At 33.0% G+C, this 22,660-nt stretch overlaps 2 protein-coding genes across 3 annotated transcripts; one reads left to right on the top strand and one right to left on the bottom strand.

Annotated features, from left to right (window-relative positions):
- Positions 1-4,785: 4,785 nt before the first annotated feature.
- Positions 4,786-6,738, top strand: LOC142551297 (protein DETOXIFICATION 55-like). 2 transcript variants are annotated; one of them, XM_075660452.1, is made up of 2 exons: positions 4,786-4,949; positions 5,133-6,738. In XM_075660452.1, the coding sequence occupies exon 2, from the start codon at positions 5,141-5,143 to the stop codon at positions 6,476-6,478; it is 1,338 nt and encodes a 445-aa protein (XP_075516567.1). In that variant the 5' UTR covers positions 4,786-4,949; positions 5,133-5,140; the 3' UTR covers positions 6,479-6,738. The 2 variants fall into 2 exon arrangements, with proteins under 2 accessions (XP_075516567.1, XP_075516566.1); XM_075660451.1 differs by having other exon boundaries at positions 5,045-6,738.
- An 8,834-nt stretch (positions 6,739-15,572) lies between these two features.
- LOC142550689 (putative late blight resistance protein homolog R1A-3) lies at positions 15,573-19,638 on the bottom strand. Its single transcript, XM_075659763.1, is given in 4 exon segments — positions 15,573-17,370; positions 17,373-17,871; positions 17,904-18,559; positions 19,629-19,638. Coding segments are annotated over 4 exon segments (2,787 nt in total). The 3' UTR covers positions 15,573-15,748.
- Between the last annotated feature and the right edge of the window lie 3,022 nt (positions 19,639-22,660).

Raw genomic sequence — 22,660 nt, 5'->3', positions numbered from 1 at the left:
AAAATTATAAATAATGGATTATCTTTTATCAAGAAAAAATTTTATAAATATAAATTTTGTTAGATGACATACTTAAATTTTATAAATTTTTTATAAATATAAATTCAAGTTTTTTTTTTAAATGTTAATGTAAGAATATAAAAATTTTCAAACTTATTAATTTTAAAAAATGATAGATGTTAGAATATTATTTTTTTTAAATAACTTAATTAAGCTTATTTTTAATCAAATATTAGTTAATTTTTATGTTTTATGATTTTTATTAAAATTAAAATTGAAAGTTTTAGGATTAAATTTTTACCATAGGCATTATCTTATATTACTTTTGTAATTTATTATGAATATTTTATATTTACCCACGTAATTATATATTACATATTTATATTTAATATCTTAACAAAATAAAATTGTATATATATTACTTTTAAATAAAATTAAATAATTTGATAGATTATTTGATACCTGATCCAGTTAGTTAGTATGAAAGATATTGAATACATCATCATCATCTTCTTCATCATCATTATTTTAGAAATTATTAGAAAATCCATTAAGAAATGTTCATATTAAAAATATATATTATTTTGATCTTGAAAATCTATTAAGTATTTTTTTAATGTAAAATCCTAAATACAAAAGTATACAGAAAACTATATATTTTTTGGTCTATATATAATAACAGTATAACAAAATAAGTATATTTATATGGACATCTTTATAAATTATTCTTCCATAATATTTTAGGTTACTAATTTTTATATTCATCATTTGTCCCCGGATTTTAATAAATATCATAAATTACTCCATACAATTATATTTAACCATAAAATTACTGATAAGGACTACTTGTTTTGCATTTTTTTAAAGTTTAAGGACTAAAAGTGTTATATTGAACTATTTAATGACTGAAATTGTATTTTTCCCAAAAAATTCTCTTCTTCAAATCAATGCAAAAATTCTAAAAAAAAATTCTAATATTCAGTGTCATTTTAATTGTACGAAGCCAAAACAATAGATAAACTAATACACACAGAAAAATGTCAAAGCTACAGCTATTAAAAATTCATGACGATTATGTTGCATACTAACAAGCTAAGCTTTGTCTAATTTTTTTATGACGATGAAACTGGTAGCTGATGCAGTCTGCAAATAATGCTAACTAGGTAAACCAATATGAGAATCTGGTAATTACTTCTGTTTTTTTGTGTAATTTCTTTCGAAACAAATTCATTTGCATCAAGGTTATCTGAATGCAACGAATGTAGCTAGAACAACTAAAAAGTCATCAAACACTATTAAAAAACCATATAATTTTAGGTAAAAAAATGAAGGGTCCTTACAAAATTTCATTATTGATGAAAAATTGGTATAAGCCTATCTAAGGAACTTGATTGGCAACTACCTTGCTTTCCACCCTTTGCCAATGCCCAAAATGTTCTTTCCAATGGGTTATTTCCACATTTGACAATATATACTTCCTCTTTCTTGAGCTGTAAGAGACAAAAATCCAAATAAACTTTAAGCCAAAGCGGACAAACCTCATTTTCTCCACAAAAACCAACTCATGTTATCTATTAAAAACAAGCATGTTATATTTCATTATCAACTAACTTTTTCTTTTCTTTTTTTGTCAACGGATGATATTAAAGAAATGGTGAAAAGTAGCGGTTGAGTTTAACCTACCCTTAAGGTATTGTTCAAAAAATTTATCGAACAATCTACATTTATTCTTACATACACAGTCTGTGATTTTTTTTATTTTTTGGTGAACCCCATAGGTGAAAAGGAATATGAACCATTGGATACAAAAATTAGCATACTCCTTTCCTGTGAAATTTTCCATCATTTAGGTTATTTCTATGTAGATAATTTCCAATTGATTTGCCAACATGCTTTAGCCTAATCAGTAATCTTCTTTGATCAACATGAGCTGGATTACCAATTTGTCATTGCTACATCATTGTATGGAAGCCACTACTCGAACCTGTAAGATCTACGAGTCTGAGAAGTGATAGAATAGAATTAGACCCAAGCATCGATAGCGTTACATATACGAAAGCCACTACATGAACTTGGAGGACAAATTGTTGCATATACAATATCCATCCCAATGAGGAAATGCATTTTACTAGTTATAAACTTGTGGTGCTAATGATTTTAATATAATTTATGGTACATCTGAAGTACAAGGCACTCCAGTGGAATTTTTGCACACGAAAAAGATTACAATTTTTTCTTTTAATGATGGAGTGACAAAATCCCTTGTATATGATGTAAAATGGATCTTTCTACTTGTTGACTTGAGATATCTCTACGAAAAATACAAATCAATGTTTGAATAATGGAAGGGAGAAAGAGCCATATCCCAATTGCGCTCCTAGAATATGGTTACCTCTAGAATCTCAATACTAGATTAATATGTTAAATCGCGAAATAACAATGCACTCAAAGCATGGGGACATTGAAATACCCCATTTTACACACCAAAAAAAAGAATAACATATGTGATATTTAGCAACTTAAAGTAATGATTTTCAAAAAATGAGGATAAATGTGACTTTATTGCTATTAGATTCTACCGAGTGTCGTAGTGCTTAGATGACTTCGGGGCATGAAAATATGGAATCCGGCTAAAGGAAAAGGGAAGTGAGAAGTAACTGTTATCTACAAAGAAAGTAGTAGGCCTCAAAGCACATATTCAGTATGCATTACTAGTCACATGTTTTTTTTTTTAATTGTGTGTGTGTGTGGTGGGATTTGATTGGTGAAATCCTATCCAGTGCTTCATTTTAAAGAGATGCCCTACTGACCTCACGTTGTGGATTCAAAACTCACATTATTCATGATAAAAAGGATGCCCCATCTTCCTAGCATCCAAGATGAGCCGAACCAACTCACGAGCTTATAAGTTTGCTCAAGTAGGGCTCCATTTTGGGTTGAATTTTATCTAGTTTGACATGGTATGGCGCAAAGGCTGGCAAACCAGAAGCTTTATAATGTAGTCCACTTCATAATACAATGTGCAATGTCACTATTCTAAGTTTCCGCCTCACCAACAGTACATCACTTAAAGGAGCCATTTTAAGCTCAAGCAGAAGGTTTCATGAGCTCGAGTCTCAACTTGAGTCCAAAAATTTTAAAAATCTTTGCTCAAGCCTGGTACATTTCCAGGCGCGGCCCCCAGTATAAATTTTCTCCGAATATAGAACCACAGAGTAGGTTACTTGGGGACTAGTGTCACAATACATTCTTATTTGAAATCAAAGTGATTTGTGCACAGTCTCACAGTCATGAACCCCCAACAATTCCAGTTTGTGAAACGTGCGATAAATGGAAGAAAAACTCTAAAGATTGGATATGGTCAGAGCTGTACATTTATGCAGTTGAAAAGTTCAGAAGCCGATACAAGTTGTTCACAAAACACGCCAAACAAAGATCATGTGGAGCAAAGAGGATAAACATTTTATCTAATTAATATCATCGAAGGGCACGAAGATTTTTAGCAGCTTGAGCTTACAGGTGGCCCACGGCATCTCAATACACAATGGTACAAGCTTACAAATCCTTAAAAGATGACAGCTAGTTAGTACATGTCATCATAAACTGCAGGCGTGTAGAAAATGGTGTGTCAAAGGTTTGTTTGAAATGAAGATGTTCCGAAAATGTTTGAGTTATGCCTTGAAAATTGGAATTTGCCCAGCTGTGAACCTCTATATTCAGAACATAGGCAAGGAAGATAGCAGCTGTTACAACCAGGATATGTTTTTTATGGATGTGTGAAAATATAATACTAGGAACTCAAAGTCTAAGCCGTGAAGAAATTTTGGTGAACCAATTTCAGGTACGATAAAAATTAATAATATTTAACGCGAAAATCAAGCGCGACTGGTCTAGCATGCACATGACAGATGCACGCAGATGTTCTGAAATCCATTATTAGATGCACGCGGAGAAGCTGTTCTGACATCCATACTATCACAGTATGAAATATGTAGGCTCTTGGAGTGAAATATTTCAAACTGTAAACATAACTCCAACTTAACCAACTTCACATTTGGCTTATCAGTCTACGACTAGAATTACTTTTACGACAGAAGATATATGAACTTTTCAGGTACAGGGTTGTGCTGATATTGATAAGATGGATCTTTCCCTAGGATATTGGGCACGCTACAGGATTTTCATATAAGAACGACATAAAGGCAATCAGATATAATCTTTCCAGCAAGGCCCTTCAAAAAAATCCAGAAATTCTTGCATATCTCAATTATATGGAGGCTGGAGCAGTCTGATTTTTCTAAACAACTTATTTGGTATACAACTACAAGCATTGGAGGTGATCAAATTAAAACCCAAAATTTTGTTTGAAATTCGACAACTGCTTCAGCACAAGTAAAGAAAAAGAGCACCTATCTTACCATTGAACAGAAAAATAAGTGTCGCATGTATGAGCTTCAGTTCCTTGAAAGATAAAAGGTAAAAAATTTGGCTGCTATAAATTGACCAGGACAGTGAAATCACTTAATTGCATAGACATGCATAAAGCCTCTTCCATGGTAATAGAAAAGGAGTTTGGTATCCTAATAATTCTGCAAAATTTTCTCAGTGGAAAAGGTGTTCTGATATATGTGGCAAAATGACAAACCAAAAGTTGGGCAGTCCTTTATTATATTATCTCGAGACCACATAAAAGAAACCAAATTACAGAAAAACTGACGTCTAGCCTCTATAAAAACTCCCCCTCTTGTCTTTTGAAATATCAGCCCATTCCTTCTTTCTCTTGTGTGTGGTATATGGAGCAAGCATGCATGTTGAAATGCAGAAAAAAGTTATTGACCAATAAGATCCTCTCAATCACATAAAGTACAACCAAAACAAGGCGGTGGAAACAGAAATAAACAAAAAGGATGAATGCAGGGAATACAAAAAAAATCCCGACAATGATAGAGGTGAGAATGGAGATCTTCAAAACTTCAGGAGCAAAAACTACTCGCATTTTGATTTTTAGACTAATAATTCTGCTTTTTAAACTTTATATTATTAGGTAAGGGAGGAATTGAAGAATATAATCAATATTGGTTTTCCAATATTTGCCATGGGCTTACTGAATTATCTTAGAAACCTTATTTCAGTAGCGTGCATGGGAAAGCTAGGGAGCCTGGAGCTAGCAGGTGGTGCATTGGCCATTGGTTTCACCAACATTACCGGTTACTCCGTACTCTCTGGTCTCGCAATGGGGATGGAACCAATTTGTAGCCAAGCTTTTGGATCCAAAAATTTGGCCATGGTATCTCTCACTCTCCAAAGAACAATCATCATGTTACTTTTTGCATCCATACCCATTGGAATGTTATGGATTAAACTTGAGTCTCTCATGCTGTGGCTTCACCAAGATCCACAAGTTGTGCACATCGCAAGCCTTTATTGCCGAATTGCAGTCCCGGATCTTATGGCCAACAGCCTGCTTCATCCTCTCCGAATTTATTTGCGAAGTAAAGGGACTAAATGGCCGCTGCTATGGTGCACTTTGCCGGCAATACTTCTGCATTTTCCTATAACCATCTACTTAACTTTCTATAACCATCTCGGGGTTCAGGGAATAGCAGTTTCCACATTTATTGCCAATCTTAACACCTTATCCTTCATTTTAGGCTACATGTACTATACCCATGAGGAGAAAATTCCTTTGAATAAACCTTTTGAACCACCTTCAAAACAATTTGGTTTGACAACTTCCCTTGGGGAGGGATGGGGAATGATGCTTAGGCTAGCAATCCCCAGTTGTTTGGGTGTTTGCTTAGAGTGGTGGTGGTATGAGTTCATGACACTTCTAGCTGGTTACATCAATAAACCAGATATTGCACTCGCAACATCTGCAATAGTTATACAAACAACATCTCTGATGTACACATTGCCTTCTGCACTCAGTGCATCAGTTTCAACTAGAGTAGGCAATGAACTCGGAGCAGGCAGACCAGATAAGGCATATTTAGCTACTACAGTAGCCATAACATTGGCCCTTTCAACATCTACATTTGGTTTTCTGTTGACTATCTTAGGTAGAAGAGCATGGGGTAGGGTCTTCACCAATGATACTGACGTTCTTGAGCTAACAACGGTTGTACTGCCCATTCTCGGACTTTGCGAATTTGCCAACTGCCCACAAACCACCTGTTGTGGCGTACTCAGAGGTAGTGCTAGGTCTAGTATCGGCGTATGCATAAATTTCTGTTCATTTTACCTGATAGGAATGCCAATAGCAATAGCTTTGGCCTTTTTCTGGAACATGGGGTTTTTGGGCCTTTGTTATGGGCTTCTAGCAGCTCAAGCAGCATGCATTTTCTACATTTTAACAGTTATCTACAGAATGGATTGGGAATACGAGTCGTTACAGGCAAAATACTTGGTCGGTCAATGCAATGAATTCTTACCGGCAAATTTATTACAGAAATGTGAGGAAGCAGGGATTATAGTATGAAAATCGAATAATCCCAATCGAGAGAGAAGATGTAAAGCTACACTGAGCTGCACAAGTGAATTCATCTTAGTTGAATTTTGTCACTAAAAGAGAATTCATCAAGAAACACAAGTGAAGCCACTTCTTTTGGTAAACTCTACGAGTGATTGGAAAAGTATCCAGGTCCTCTAATATGCCGTTGGAAAATTATAATGTAAATGACTGCCTCTTTATATTCACTTGCTATCTCTCCCCTTTTTGTATATATATCATTTACCATATTATTGCTTGTCTCAATATGCCCATCAGATGCCTTATATTATTTAAATATCAATAATCGCTACAAATCATAATGACAAAATCACAAATTAAAGAAACAATTATTATTATAAGGCCCATTTACATTGCAATGAAATGACAAGACTTTATCTTACAATCCAAAGAACACTGAAAAATCATTGTTCCAATCATCAATCGAAAAAAGTACATAAATTAGCAGAACAAAAGAAAGACTCATCAAGAAGAAGCATTGTAATTATTGTCATTGCAAAACAAATTATTAAGAACCACATGAGTTGGCCAAGTGACTTCTCCTTCTCATTTGAGATGGCATCATTCATACATCTACACACATAATCGCACATGTAAAAAACCTTTGATCTTTATTCCAGCTCACTGGATCTCTGAGTAAAGATAACTTTCGTTTTCAATCAACCCAACTTCATCTGTTGAGACTCATAGTGACAGAGAAGTAATTTGAATAATAAATGATGGTTCCTATGTCCAGCGAACTCTGAGACACAGATTAGTCTATTGCCATGGAACTCAAAAGCGCATTAGTGCACGCATCTGATCCAATAAACATTTTAAACATAAAAACAATTTTGGTTCAAATCTGTACTTGACTATTCAACAAACGTCCTGGCCTAATTAAGCCTATTGTGAACATACTTTTGTCCACTCAAAGGTCTGTGAATTCTCTAGTGACCACTAACAATGTAGATTTCCACACTACGTTGTACATGATAAGAACCTTATAAAAGAGACATGCTTTCATTTCTATGCGTGTGTGCCGCACTAGTTTTTTTGATTTTCACAGTGAATTGTATTGCTGTATCATTGTCATTATAATTTATGATTATCTTTGAATTCGGCTTATGAAAGACCCTGGGTATGCCCAGTGTATTTGTATCTCAAACTTTTTACCCATTTTAATGAAAAATACTATCATCATAAAAAAAAAAAAAAAAATGAAAAGGACTCAAAGAAACCATACCAGCACCACTAAATAAATTTCCATGAAGTTCATTTCTAAGTCAGCCAAGCAAGAGATTCTACTGCTGAATTGACAGCCAACTACCACCCTGCATTTATAATCATAATCAATACAAAAGACGTTACTTTTATTGATGGAAAAAAGAAACGGAAAATAAGCTATGTTTTGTTAAAGTAAATCATCACCAGATCTAGCAGAGCGAAGCTTATCAAATCCAGAACTTGTACAAACTCCGCCCAAACATTGAGCTTATGGCAAAACACTCATCAGCTCGAGGCACATAAATCACATATACAAACAAATGTGTTTGAACAAAAAAACGTTTTCTAACACTATTACCTGACCGTCTGTTCTCATTGCTAACCATCGAACCTAAATGAATTTCAGCATCCTTACAAGATACATTTCTGCATATTGTCTCTTTCTATTTTTTTACGCTCCTTATATCAATTTCCTCACAAAAAATCATCCCAGCCTTTTGCTTCTCAACTATTCTACGCTCCCTTTATCACAATTCATGAGTTTTTCACTTCAATTTTCAACATTCTACTCCACAGCTTTCAAATAGACTCCCATCTTGCCACAGCTAACAACATTAAACTCATCCAAAGTAAACGACAATGATCATACAACCAACAAAGAAAGTGGAAGTAAATCAGTTTCTCTCTTTCTCAAAGCACCATTCATTGCCATTCGAACACCACCTCACATCAAAGCCCTCATAGTGGTCTGGTAAGGCAAGTTACCAAAAAAATTGCAGAGGAATAAAATGTGATGCAGGCATCTTCATATTTCCCACAAAATACTACATCAAAATCTCCTTTGCTGAAATTTTATGCAATACTTTCATCAGCTCAGAAAGAATTACGGAGCTTTTTACACGATGGTTCTTCCTTTTTCCCAGAAATATTTTTATCATACAATCTAATCACATACATTTCCAGACAACACCAAAGTTCCCCTAAATTACTCACTGAAAAAGGGGGCAAAAGGTGATGATTAAAGATAAAGCAGAACAAATTGTGATTCAACTTTCACTGTTCACGAAATACATCGAAAATAAACAAGACGAAATCAAACGACAGGCAAGCTAATTCAAGCACTAAAATTAAAATGCTTACATCTGCAAAAGTCGATCAATTCGTGATTCAAGCACATTGAACCTCAAAATGAAAACGATACATAAATATATACGTATGCATACCACCTTCCAACAAGTACTAACGTTGTCAATATTTCATGTCTATTTAAAAATCATCAACCCGGAAATTCGGTTATTTTTGCCACGTCAACATAAAAACCCGGACAAGGTTTCTTGTGAGATTATATCACGAATCTTTATCTGCACAATAAAATAATAATATTCTTAGCATAAAAAGTAATACTTTTTCATGTATGACCCAAATAAGATATTTGTCTCGTAAAATACGACTTGTGAGACGTCTCACACAAATTTTTGCCAAAAATCCAATATTTTTAATTCAAAAACACTTTCATTTCGTATATTTTATTTATAATTTCACTTGAATATTTAACCAAATATATTTATAATAATCATATTAATTATTTATTTATTTATTTAATTTATTCATCATATTTCTTAATTTTTTATTAATTTAATAAAAAAATTAAAAATATTATCGAAATTCTATTGAGAATTAGAAATAAAGGAGCACAAAAAAATTAAAAACAATTCTTAAAATAAAAATATAAAGATAATCAATTGTTGGTGTAGTGTGCTCATATGTGTTCAACGAAGTCCGTCCGAACTAGGTGTGTGTTTTCATATCATGTAGTTTGCAATTTCTCTTGATATACTCATTAAATTCTCCGATGGCGGCCTGGACTATCTGTGGAGACGTATGGTCTATGTGTTCATCCGACCAGTGGAGTGATATATATCTATCATCATCAACAATCATATTATATAAAATAATACAAGTATACATGATATCCTTCAAGTTATTCTTGTACCAAAATCGCTCTGGACATCTGATTATTGCTCAACGAGATTATAGTATCTCGAATGTCTATTCGACATCCTTTTTTTGCATCCTCCTGCATTTCCTTGAACTTCTCTCGCTTAGGGTCTCGAGGGCACAAAAAAATATTGACAAAAGTTGCCCACTCCGGATAGATTCCATTTGTTAAGTAATAATTGTTAGGATCAGAAAATAGGTTAAAGGAGATGAATGAACTTTTTAAAATTTTTGAAAAATTTGAGCTACAATAGCTCGTTCTTGAAAATGTTCGAAAAAGAACGGAGCATCAAGAAATTATATTGAGTTCGGTTTTAAATCGAGCGAAAAAAACTCAACATAACCATCTAAAAACAAATTAAGTATTTTGTTAATATTTAAAAGATATGCAAGTTAAATGTATAAAAATAGTTTGGTTGAAGCATTTTATCAAACAATTTTTATACAACATTTTGGTATTTTAAATAATACATTAAATGCTTCAACAATGCATCTCAAAATAGTAGCAATAAGTATATATATATATATATATATATATATAAAAGCAGAGTTTTTGCCAAAAATAGTAATTTCCTGCCAAAATGTCATTTCCAAAAAAGGAAAGATATATCATGAATATTGAAATATATGTACCACAATAAATGCTAATTTCATTTATTGTTTGCATTAATTATATCAATTCATTTAGTTCAAGTTTGAATTTAATTCATTTTTATATTAATTCAAATATATTATATGTGTTATATGTCTTTTATTATTTTTTATTAAAATTGAAACTAAACTCTGTTGAAAACATAAACCACATTAAAAATTTTGCATTGATTATATCAATCAATTTAATTTGTGATATGATTTGTGTTATTATGATATATTTAATTTTTATTACAAATTGTATAAATAAATTTTAAATAAAATGTCATTTCTAAAAAAAAGAAAGATATATCATGAATATTGACATATGTATACTGCAATAAATGACCACTTCAATTATTGTTTGCATTGATTATATCAATTCATTTAATTCAATTTTGAATTCAATTAATTTTTAAATAATTCAAATGTAATTTATGTATTATATGTTTTTATTTTTTTTACTCAAATTGAAATTAAACTATATTGAAAACGTAAACTATATTAAAATTTTTGCATTGATTATATCAATTAATTTAATTAAAAACGGTATAAAATGTTCAGTATCACTCATGAGGTAAATCATTCAAAAATACATTTTGTTATTTTAAATAATTTTCTGCCCAAATTACTTACTAAAAAAGAAATATAATATTTAATTATTTTATTTATTTTTTCCAAAAATAAAATTGGTTGAGTGTTAAAAATTATCACTACTACAATGTTTTCCAATGTACATTAAATTACCATTTAATAATCATAATTTTTTTTATCACAAATGCATATTATTTCAAAATTACCTTAATTTGAAAGAATTGATGCATTGTAGTTTTTTTTTTTCAAAATCATATGTATATTGTATATGTTGAATAGTCTTCTTAAAAATTCAAATAAGAGAATACGAGAAAATTAAAAGAGATAGATTCAAAAGAGTTTCAAATGGACATTAAATTACTCTAAATAAACTTCTGTATTACCATCAATAATAAGAAATTCTTGACACTCTATGTATGTAATTCGAGATTTCCATAATTTGAAAGAGTTAATGTATGATACAATTCTGTCAAAAGCATTCAATGTATAATTTTTGTCCCTTGGGATGTCTTATTTGAATTTTAAATTATAACTAATGCAGTATTGCATATTTTATTAGAAACCAATTTTATTCTATTTATCTTACTAAATCTATCTACTCCAAAATTGAATTCTGAAACGACTCATCTTTTCAGCACCATGTATGAGTTGACTCCTTCCAAGATGTAATGTTCGTTTAAATTTAGATTTATTCGTTGTTATTAACTACATACACATGGAAACAACGAGAATAACAAGAAATTAAGTTTGAAATATGTCTTTCATGATCGAGAAGTAAAAAATATTATTCTTCCATTTGTACAAAATTTTAATTATTACGTATTACTAAAGTGATAATTTTCTTCTATATATATTACAAAGTTCACGAATACATGATGGTATAAAATGTCCCGTAATGGAAATGATTAAAACAATTCTAAAGAAAGTACGCATCTTATTAGAAGACACCTTATAAAATTTATTGACATTGTTTTGGAATACACATAGTAAATGTTAATAAAATAACTTTTCTGATTTATACATAATTCACTTATGATCACATGTTTCATTTTTCTTTCGAAATAATAGGCTGTTGTGTATATTATGAAGTGATTTTGTAGATAAAATCACGAGTAGGTCTCTGTGAGACGGCCTCACGAATCTTTATCTGTGAGACGGGTCAACACTACCGATATTCACAATAAAAAGTAATACTCTTAACATAAAAAATAATATTTTTTCATGGATAATCCATATAAGAGATCTGTCTCACAAAATACGACTCGTGAGACTGCCTCACACAAGTTTTTGCCTAAAATCACAATCTATTTGGATAAAAATATTGATGAAACAATTATTGTTATCATTCAAATGTGACAAACACGTGTCGTGTCACAAATTTTTTTTTGAATGTGGATTTAGACGAAATTACTGAATTTTTATGAAAGTATTTATTATTAATTTTATTGAATGTGATTTAAAAATATTTTTTATCACATGTTAAAAAATAATAATATATAGCTTCTCGAAAATTAAAGAATTAAATATGTATTAAGGTTGGTGATCTGCATCAATACACTAACGATAATCATCATGCCATTGCCTTAGGCTAACATAATCTAAAATTTTGATATATGAAAGTGATTATTAACCAAAAAATTAATTGACGTACGTTCTATTTAAGAAAATTTTTAAAAATTATCAAACAAATATTTTTATTTTTATTTTTTATAATTATATTATTTTTTTCAATTATATATCTATTTATTTATCACTAATTTTTAATAATATCATCCCGTGCATCGCACTGGTTAAATACTAGTTCTTGAAAATAGAAAAGCTCACGCTTATTGCATACATTCATAGCTGTTAGGCTATAATTTGAGCTTTCAACACAACCTGTATTACTGCGAGATTTGTAGATTTTCAATTCGATGAGTTAGAATTCCCAAATCTAGGAGAAATAAAGTTGTATCCTGAAGAACAACAAAAGGTTTGTTGGAATGAGAAAACATTATCTCATTATGATTCTCGAAATAATCAATGCGAGCAAGAAGTTGAAAGAATCATTCACTTGCAAAGAATTGTAAGATGCTTTTGTTAATACAAAGAAGGTTACAAAGTCACATATACATGCAGAGAATGACCCTATAAAAATTGATGTCCCCGTAGAACCATTTACTATTCAACCTGCAAATGAATCTAAAATACGGCAGAAGAGTGGTCGGCTAATTGGTTTTAAGGATATTGTACCTCGAAAAAGAAAGGTACAAGAGAAAGAAAATTCAAAAGCTCCAGAAGAAACAATCCTGGATGATACAGTAAGAAAAATCAATGAATCAAACTTAGATAATGTTATTCCTGAAGAATCAAATTCTCATAAAAATAATGAGATTTCAACAAATTATATATCATATCTAAAATTGTGGGATCGAAATAACACAATTGTTGACAATGACTTTGTCCTAAATTTCGCCCTTGACATCATACACAGTGAAGATCCAGAACCACAATCAGTTGAGGATTGTCAACAAAGAGATGATTGGCCAAAATGGAAGGAGACCATACCGACTGAATTAGACTCACTAGAAAAACATAAAGTGTTTGGACATGTAGTTCGAACACCTGAAAATGCAATCCCGGTGGGATACATATGGGTTTTTGTAGGAAAGAGGAATGAAAAGGGTGAAATTGTAAGATACAATGCCCGGCTTGTAGCCCAAGGTTTCTCGCAGAGACCTGAAATTGACTATGAAGAAACATATTCACATGTGATGGATGCCACTACTTTTTTATTCTTAATTAGTTTAACAGTATCAGAAAGTCTTGATATGTGGTTTATGGATGTGGTAACTGCTTATCTTTATTGCTCACTTGATAGTGATATATATGAAAGTCCCTGAAGGATTCAAACTATCGAAAAAATGGTGAAGCGCCCAAGACTATGTTATCAATAAAACTGCATAAGTCCTTATATGGATTAAAGCAATATGGTTGTTTGTGGTATAATTATCTTAGTGAATATTTGTTGAAAGAAGAGTACACAAATAATGCTATGTGTCCATGCGCTTTTATAAAAAGAACAGATAAGGGTTTTGCAATTATGGAAGTACATGCTGATGATTTAAATCTTATTGGCACTCCAGAAGAGCTTATTAAAACTGTCAATTACTTGAAAAATGAGTTTGAGATGAAGATTTATGAAGACAAAATTTTGTCTCGGATTGCAAATTGAACATTTACAAGAGGAATATTTGTTCATCATATACAGAAAAAATATTAAAGCGTTTTTACATGGACAAGGCACACCCATTAGTATCATCAATATTTGTTCGGTCACTTGATGCTAACAAATATTCTTTTTGATCACTTGAAAATGGAGAAAAAATCGTTGGTCCAGAAGTATCATATCTAAGTGCGATTGAGGTATTATCATATCTCGCAAATTGTACTCGCCCAGATATAGCATTTTCTGTTAATCTTTTAGCAAGATATAACTCATGTCCAACCCGAAGATATTGGAATGGTGTAAAACACATATTTTGTTACCTTCGTGATACAACTGATATGAGATTATTTTATTCGACAAAATCAAATCGTGTTTAGTTGGATATGCAGATGCATGATTTCTTTCTGATCCACATAAAGCTAAATCACAAACAAGTTATGTGTTTACACGAGGAGACACTGTTATATCATGTCGGTGAAGCAATCCTTAACAGCGACGTCTTCAAATCAATCTGAGATCACTGCAATGCATGAAGCAAGTCGAGAGTGTGTGTGGCTGATATCCATGACACAACGTATTCAAGAATCGTGTGAGTTGCCAACAACCAAAGATTGCCCGACAGTAATATTCGAAGATAGTGCAATAATGCAGCTTGCATTGCACAATTAAAAGGAGATTATATCAAAGGTGATGGAACAAAGTATATTTCACCAAAGTTCTTCTATACACACGAGCTTCAAGAAAATGGTGTTATTGACGTCCATCGAATTCGCTCAAGTGACAATGTAACCAATTTATTCACAAAAGCATTGCCAACTTCAACATTCAAGAAATTGGTGCAAAGGATAGGGATGCATCAGTTGAAGGATCTTATATGATTGAAATCAGAGAGTATCTATTGTTGTACTCTTTTTTCTTCATTCAGGTTTTTTCCATTAGGTTTTACTGATAAGATTTTAATGAGGCAACATTTGAGCCCCAACATCTCTTAGAAATAATATGTTGAGTCGATAATCATCTAAGTAGGAGTGTTATAGATAAAATATTGTAGATGATTATTTAGATAAGATTTGTTTTTATCATGTTATCAACTATTCAAACTCTGTAACTTTGCTCTATAAATAGAGGTCTCAAATGATGAATAAAACATTCTAATTCATTCTCCCCTCTTTATATTTTTCACTATTCATAGCATTCTTTTTTTTTTTTTTTTTGTTAAATTGATCCATCATTTAGGTTTCTCAATTTTGCAATTTGCATTTTCAGATATGATAAAAGATACGGGAGTAGAGAGGCTGAAATTACTTTTGTTCTGAATAATTCAGAGGGTTTATTTGTAATTATATTTATAGCTTAACCAAATTAATTTTAAAACATTTAGTATGATGACATCTTCTATAATAAGAAGAGATAGTAATAAGATTAAAATCAACCAAATAATAATAATAATAATAAAAAAGAGTAGATAGTTCAAATACAATAAAATCACACTCAATTAATTTGATCTTGATCTTGAAGTTGGCTAAAGTTGAGCAGCACAAAAAATTGCTCACGACGATGCGTACGTTATGAAGTGCACCACCACTTATGCGTCCTTTGCGAACTTAGCTCTCATGCACTAGCGCGGCACGACCCAACCATGGGTTCGGATGCGGTGATCGGACTCTAGCTCGATTGGGGTATATTGCACCTTCCTCGCTCGACGTTTCCATCACCTTAAGAATCGTACAAACTTCAACTTTAAAATTTTCCCTGGCCAAGTTTTCCAGTTCTTCACTCTTCTGCAACAAATGAACTCGAACTTGCAGTCCCTCATTCCCAAGGGCTTCTTGTTCATCTAATATATTTTTAGCAGATATAACGGCAGAGTCGCTGCAACATTTCAACTCGATATATTGAAGGGTTGGTATTTCGCCTATTTCTAAAGGGATCTCTCTCAGCTTCTCTAATCGTTCAAGAACAAGGTGCTCAAGGCGAGGGAAATGAGTGTTGTCAGCTGTCCACTCTACCAGATCGTCACAAGTTTCAATCAGGAGGGATTTCAAGCAAAGGAATTCCCCCTCAACTGGGCTCCACTCGGGTCCTTTAAAGGACCCGATTTGCAGTTTGAGCACTTCAAGATATGGTAATGAACCAATAATCGTCATATCTTCCCAAAGAAGGCAACTATCAAGTAATGTCAACTTTTTGAGTGAAAGAGGGAATGCGAGGCTCTGTCGCAATATGTGTCCATGATTTGACTTCTTCTGGCCCAAAAAGATGCAAGCCAGTGACTCAAGTTTACTTAGAGAGACAAGATTGTTGAGACAGTAGTGATGAGGCCATCCATCGGGGTAATCACCATAAGTCACTTTCACTTTCTCGATATTCGGGATCCTCCTAACGATATCTTCTGTAAACCTGAAATTTGCTATTCGTGATAGCGTCTGTAGGTCTCTCAAAATAAACACATCTCCCCCATGTGGTGTAACATTTGAAGGATTTTGGAGAAAAAGCCAATCAAACTCAACATGCCTAAGTTGAGATATCTCCCAAATTTCAGATGGAGCAACAATATTTTCTCCCCATGTACCTTTAACAATTAAAGTTTGCAGATTCCAAAGTAGGCGGACAGATGAGGGAAATTTGGAATCTGAGTTGCAATCAGCATTAAAAGCAAGGTACCGTGAGTTAACAAGTTGAAAAATATCTTCTAGAGAGTAAACATGGTTGCATTTTTCCTCGACATAAAAGTATTTGTCTACTACTTTGAAAACTCGCAATAACCTAAAAGGAAGGGATGCCAAAACCCCACCAATATCACATATCAAAGAGCGAGCCAGTGACGCCGATGGCAAGGCATGAAGCACTCGATCGAGTTGATCATCCTCACACGATGTACTTTGATGAATGCTAATGCGACGTTCCTTACACATGCCTTCATGAATGTCAAAATCATGCACCCTAGTCACACAAATAAATCTCTCTTTATGGGCTTCTCTTATGCACAAGTCCCTCAAGAGATCATGTATGTAGCAAAATTTCACAGTCCCGCTAGACCCCCATGTATGAACTAAAATGAGGTTTCTATCTATCATATCGTTCAAGTATGCTCTTGCAACCGCTTCCAAGCTTTTAGATTTGATTGGTTTAAGAAACCCCTCGGCAATCCATAATTTTACGAGCCACGAGACACGGATTTCACTGTCTTCGGGAAAAACTCCCATGTAGAGAAAACATGGTTTAAATGAACAGGCAAGTAATCATAACTTAAAGACAGTATTTTGGAGCAGTGCTCATCATCTTTTAAATTCAGAATGGGGGATAAGTTTTCTGCAACAAATTCCCAATGTTTTTGCGTCTTTTCCGAGCTCGCGAGAAGCCCACCAACCAAAACAACTGAGAGAGGTAGCCCTCTACATTTTTTGGCAATCTTCTCCCCAAACTCCTTCAATTCAAGAGGACAACATTCTTTTCCAAACACTGTTTTGCTAAGTAGTTCCCAGCTTTTATCTTCATCTAGAAAATTCATCTTAATACTGCAGGTGCCGAAATAACTAGCCACAACTGATAGCCTAGTGGTTATCATTATTCGACTTCCGTCACTTCCTTTTGGAAAGAAGAACTTTAACTTTTCCCATGCCTCTATACTCCACATGTCATCCATGATAATCAAAAATCTTCTCCCTGACAAACTTCTATATAATCGGAGTCCTAATTCATGTAGGCCCACTTGACTCATTTCATCAGCAAATTTGGCAAAATTTTCGTTGGGTTGCCTTTATTTGCACAAAAGAGAGCTGTTAAAAGAATTTCTCGAACTCTAAATTCTTGAGATATTGTAACCCAAACACGAACGTCAAAGTAACAAAGAACAGATGAATGATCATACACATTTCTAGCGAGTGTAGTCTTACCAATACCGCCCATTCCTACAATCGGCAGGATTTGTAGAGCCGGGCATTGTTCGGTGAGCCTACTAATGATATCCAAGAAAATCTCATCAAAACCCACAAAGGTGTTGTTCTTTGTGGGAGTAGGTGCTGATAAATCACTGGACCTTATTGAATATTTAGGCATCACATCTTGCGTACCCCTCTTCTCTTGAAACTGGACAACTTCTTTCTTGATCAAATCCATACCTTGGATTACCTTTTGTAAATCTTGGCTGAAGAAATTCTGGGGAGTTCTCTCTGATCCATGACTTATGGATGCTTCAAGAAATATTTGATCCACTATACGAGATTCGATGATATCTTCAGCTGAATGGGCTAAATCAGCAATCCGGCTTTCGAAATGGCATTGGAGTGGATAATTATCAAGAAAATCTTGCAAGAAACTAATCTTCTCACAAAGGGATTTGGTTAGTTCTTCGTCAAGAGTAATCGGAGGGCGAGGATGGTTCTGAATCTGCTCGATGATATGTGCTAGAGAAACTAGAGTGAGACGGTTTCACGGGTCGTATTTTGTGAGACGGATCTCTTATTTGGGTTATTCATGAAAAAATTATTACTTTTTATGCTAATAGCATTATTTTTTATTGAGAATATCGGTAAGGTTGACCCGTCTAACAGATAAAGATTCGTGATACCATCTCACAAGATATCTACTCCAACTGTGAAAGCAATTCGTATATAATTGTATATTTTGATAAAAATAAAACAATTCAAAATTAAAACATATATATATATATATATAAGCAGAGTTGTTGCTAAATTTAGTAAGTTATCGCCTAAATGACATTCTAAAAAAGAAAATAAACGAAAAATGTGTTAATATATATTATGATAAATGTCTAAATATATTTAATTCATTATTAAAATTGTATATTAATGTATGTGTGTATAACTACTTGAAAATTGAATCTCTCCTAGGAATAACAAACCAAATTAAATTACATTTCAAATTTCAAATCCAGAAATTAAATTCAATTCTGGGAATTATAAACCAAATTCAAATTGTTATTCAAAATTTAAATATGAATTCTGAAAATTTGAAACATGTCTCAAAAACTGTGCTCCGCTGAAATTATTTTATTAATTTAAAATTAATGACACATATATATAGATGTAAGGTTATTATAATTAAAAAAAATTCATCTATATTTTAGATGAAATAATATTTAATTTGATTTTATTTTTGAGATTTAATATATTTATTTCAATGATAGTATAAAATCGTTTTTCTCTTCAATATATTAACTTTAATCTTAGACAAAAAATTTTTGAATTATTATAGATGATTAAAAAATAATTGTATGTCAATTTAATATAAACTACCATTTTTATTATTTTTTTATTAATGCAAAATAATATAAACAAAGAAAAATTATTAATTAACATATTTAGAATTAAAATATATGTATGGAATTTGACATACTCAACATGCAAATTTTATTAGTTAAATTACTTCAAGGCCAAAATTAATTATGGAGTTTTTAGTAGGCTATTTGTAATAATCACTGTTAAATATTTATATCAAATACCAATTACTATTTTTTTATACTTGAATACATTTATCTTGTATGTTTCTTTTAGAATTAGTTCCATTTATTTTAATTATTTTTTGTTGTAAATATTTAAACAAAAAATATGGATTTGAGAGCCAGAGTAACTCAACAATTTAGTTCTCATGGTTCAGTCAAGATGTTGATTTTAACATCAGTATGTACGTTAAATGATATTACAAATGGTATGATTTCTTTTAATTAAATAAATTACTTTAGCTCCAATATAGATCATTCTCTTAGATTATGTAATGACACTAGATTGATCGTGACAAGGCTCGGAAACCATGTTTTGGAAGGAAAACTTCTTACTGGAAATAATGAAGGTCATAAAGTGTTTATTCCAATAATGTCATTGACGTCTTCTAATCTAAGGCTTCCTTTTAAATTTCAACAAAGACAGTTCAGTATTCTTTGATTGTATCATATGCAATGATAATCAACAAAAGTCAGGGGCAATCATTGTCTCATGTAGGACTTTGTTGGGGATCGATATGGAGTTTAGAGGGGGGGTGAATAAACTCTATTCCTTTGACGATAGTTTTTGCAAAGGGTGTTAGAATCCTGTTAGAGATTGTAGTTGTTCTTGTTCTAGTGTAAGTCCACCAGATCACAATAATGTGTGCGGAAATGATCTGATGGAGTAAGGTGAAAATGGTAATAACAGTAGGCAATAAAACAGTAGTTGTTTCTCGAAGTTCGAAAATAAAATCTTCTACGTCTCCCTTTCTTCTGTTTCCAGAAGATATCACTAAAAGACTTTGGATTTTACAATACACCCTTGTACACACCCACTTCAGCAGTGCTTATCTTTTGCCTACTGAAACTCTTAGTAACTCAACAAAAAAGATAAATACAATAAGGTTCTGGAAAAGACTATTTTTCAGTTTACAAACTCTTCTTTGAAATATAGTAATGTGTTTTGCTTGAAGAGATGAAGAAATAGCAGTACAAAATGATCTCCAAAGATCAGATATATAATATGAAGCGTGTACTGCTTTTCTGCAATTTTGAGCTTAGAAGATGATGATTGGTTCGCGGTTGCTCAATGTAGCGTTGGATAGATAAAATGATCAACGTTGTTCTCCAAGTGGTTTTGATCCATATATATAGATAACTCGAATCCAACGTCTATAATAAAAAAACGGCTCTTTTGATTTATGATAGAAACAGCTTTATTTCCTATAGAGGATCCTGCAAAAAGCTTTCAACATAGTCAGTCTGGTTTATACAACGAATTAAATGACTTCGTACAGCATTAATGGTGCAATTAATGCTTAGTATTAGGTAAAGCAACGTTAACATTTAAGACTTAAACAATCGAGTGGAATGCTGTCAAGTACTGATCTAGTAGGACTAAGTGCTGCTTCTGTTACACTAAGCCATTGAGTACTAACTAAAGTACTGCTTCTGGTAAAGCGAGTCAAAAGCTACTGCTTTGCATTATCTTCTGGTTGGTGTTATTCTTACTGGTTTTGATTCACATCACCACAATAAAATAAATCTAACAATTTCCCCCTTTGCTGTGATGCCAAAACCTGGAAGTTAGTAACAATGAATAATAAAGCAAGTAGCAACTAAAACCAGATGATTAATAAATAAATAAACAGTTTGAACAGAGTTTGTAAAACAGTAAGGAAATCCTAGTCATCTGTTCCAATATCTCGGAACAGAGTTTCTTCATCCTGAGGATCTTGATTTATGTTGGATGGTTCTGCTTGATTTTCTCCAATCCTTCCTTCTTCTGATCCTCTTCCTTGTGCTTCCATCATGCCTTCTGTTTCCCCTTTTTTGGCATCAGCGACGTGAAATCGAGTAAGTAAGAGATCAACTCGTCCAGTAAGTGTAATAATGCCGTTATGCAAAATCTCCAGAGTTGGTGTGTGACTCGAAACTTGATCATTCAGAGCCTGAATAGACTGAGATTGGGACGCAATCTGAGCATTGATAGTTTCGAGTCTGGAGTCCATAGTGTCAACTTTGGTAGAAACAGAATTATGAGCCGCATCATGAGTACAAAGGATACGACGAGCATCAGATTGTCCGAGTATAAAGTCAGCATGGCTTTTGAGTACATTTTTCCTGAAGAGTTTAGTGTCAACCTCTATTTTTCCAACGATTCTGCGGTATTGCTGACATACTTCATGACTCGTTCTCTGAAATTGGTGGTGGTGTAGACCTCACCAGCATGGGCATGAGATAAATACTTGACAGACTCTGAGAGGCTGTCAACAATCCTTTTAAGATGATCAATCTCAGATTCAAGATTGAATTGATCTTCCTCTGGGGATTGGCTTCTTTCACGCATTCGTTCTCTAATTTCAGCAATATGCGCAATGTGAGCAATGTGAGAGGGTGAGTCATCAGGAATGACAAATAGTGCAGTAAAAGGAACAAGAGCAGCAGTAACGATAGCAGTAGATGGTGCAGTAGAAAGTCCTTCATTAACAGTAGATTGCTCAGCAGCAACGGTTTCAACAGCAGCTGCTTCAATAACTTTAGAAGGTTCAAGAAGTGCGCTTTCTTCTGTTTGCACGACTTCGATGGCCTCCAACTGTTCGGCGGGCTGAATCGGATCATTCAAGATCGCGACCATCTCCTCTTGATGTTCAGTGGAGAAGATCTCCAAATTTGGCAATGAGGGAGATTGGGCGGCATGCGATTCTTCTTGGGGTTGATCTGCTGAAAGGACTGTTGGTTGGACTTATTCGTCAGTTTGAATTGTGTCCGGTGTCGCAGAAACATCTCGAGTGATAGACTGAATGACTGCATCTACTGAAGCCAGCTCGCGAACAGATATGAGAGAAGAAGACTGAGTAGGCAACTTGGGAGATGCAGGAGTACTGGAAACCTTAGCTTCTGCAGGAGCTATAGTTCGTTCCTCAGCTGGCTTAATTTGATCAAGATCTGGATTAAGGCCTACTGAATATGGTTCAGAATCTCTAAAAGTCTGTTCTTGAGCAAGAAGTTGCTCATCCATTATTCTCAAATGGTCAGTCAGTATAAGGATCACATTTTAATCTTGAGCAGC

Source organism: Primulina tabacum, chromosome 7 (assembly GCF_025594145.1).
Source record: "Primulina tabacum isolate GXHZ01 chromosome 7, ASM2559414v2, whole genome shotgun sequence".
Classification (NCBI taxonomy): Eukaryota; Viridiplantae; Streptophyta; class Magnoliopsida; order Lamiales; family Gesneriaceae; genus Primulina; species Primulina tabacum.
This window is presented reverse-complemented; position numbering and strand designations above follow the sequence as displayed.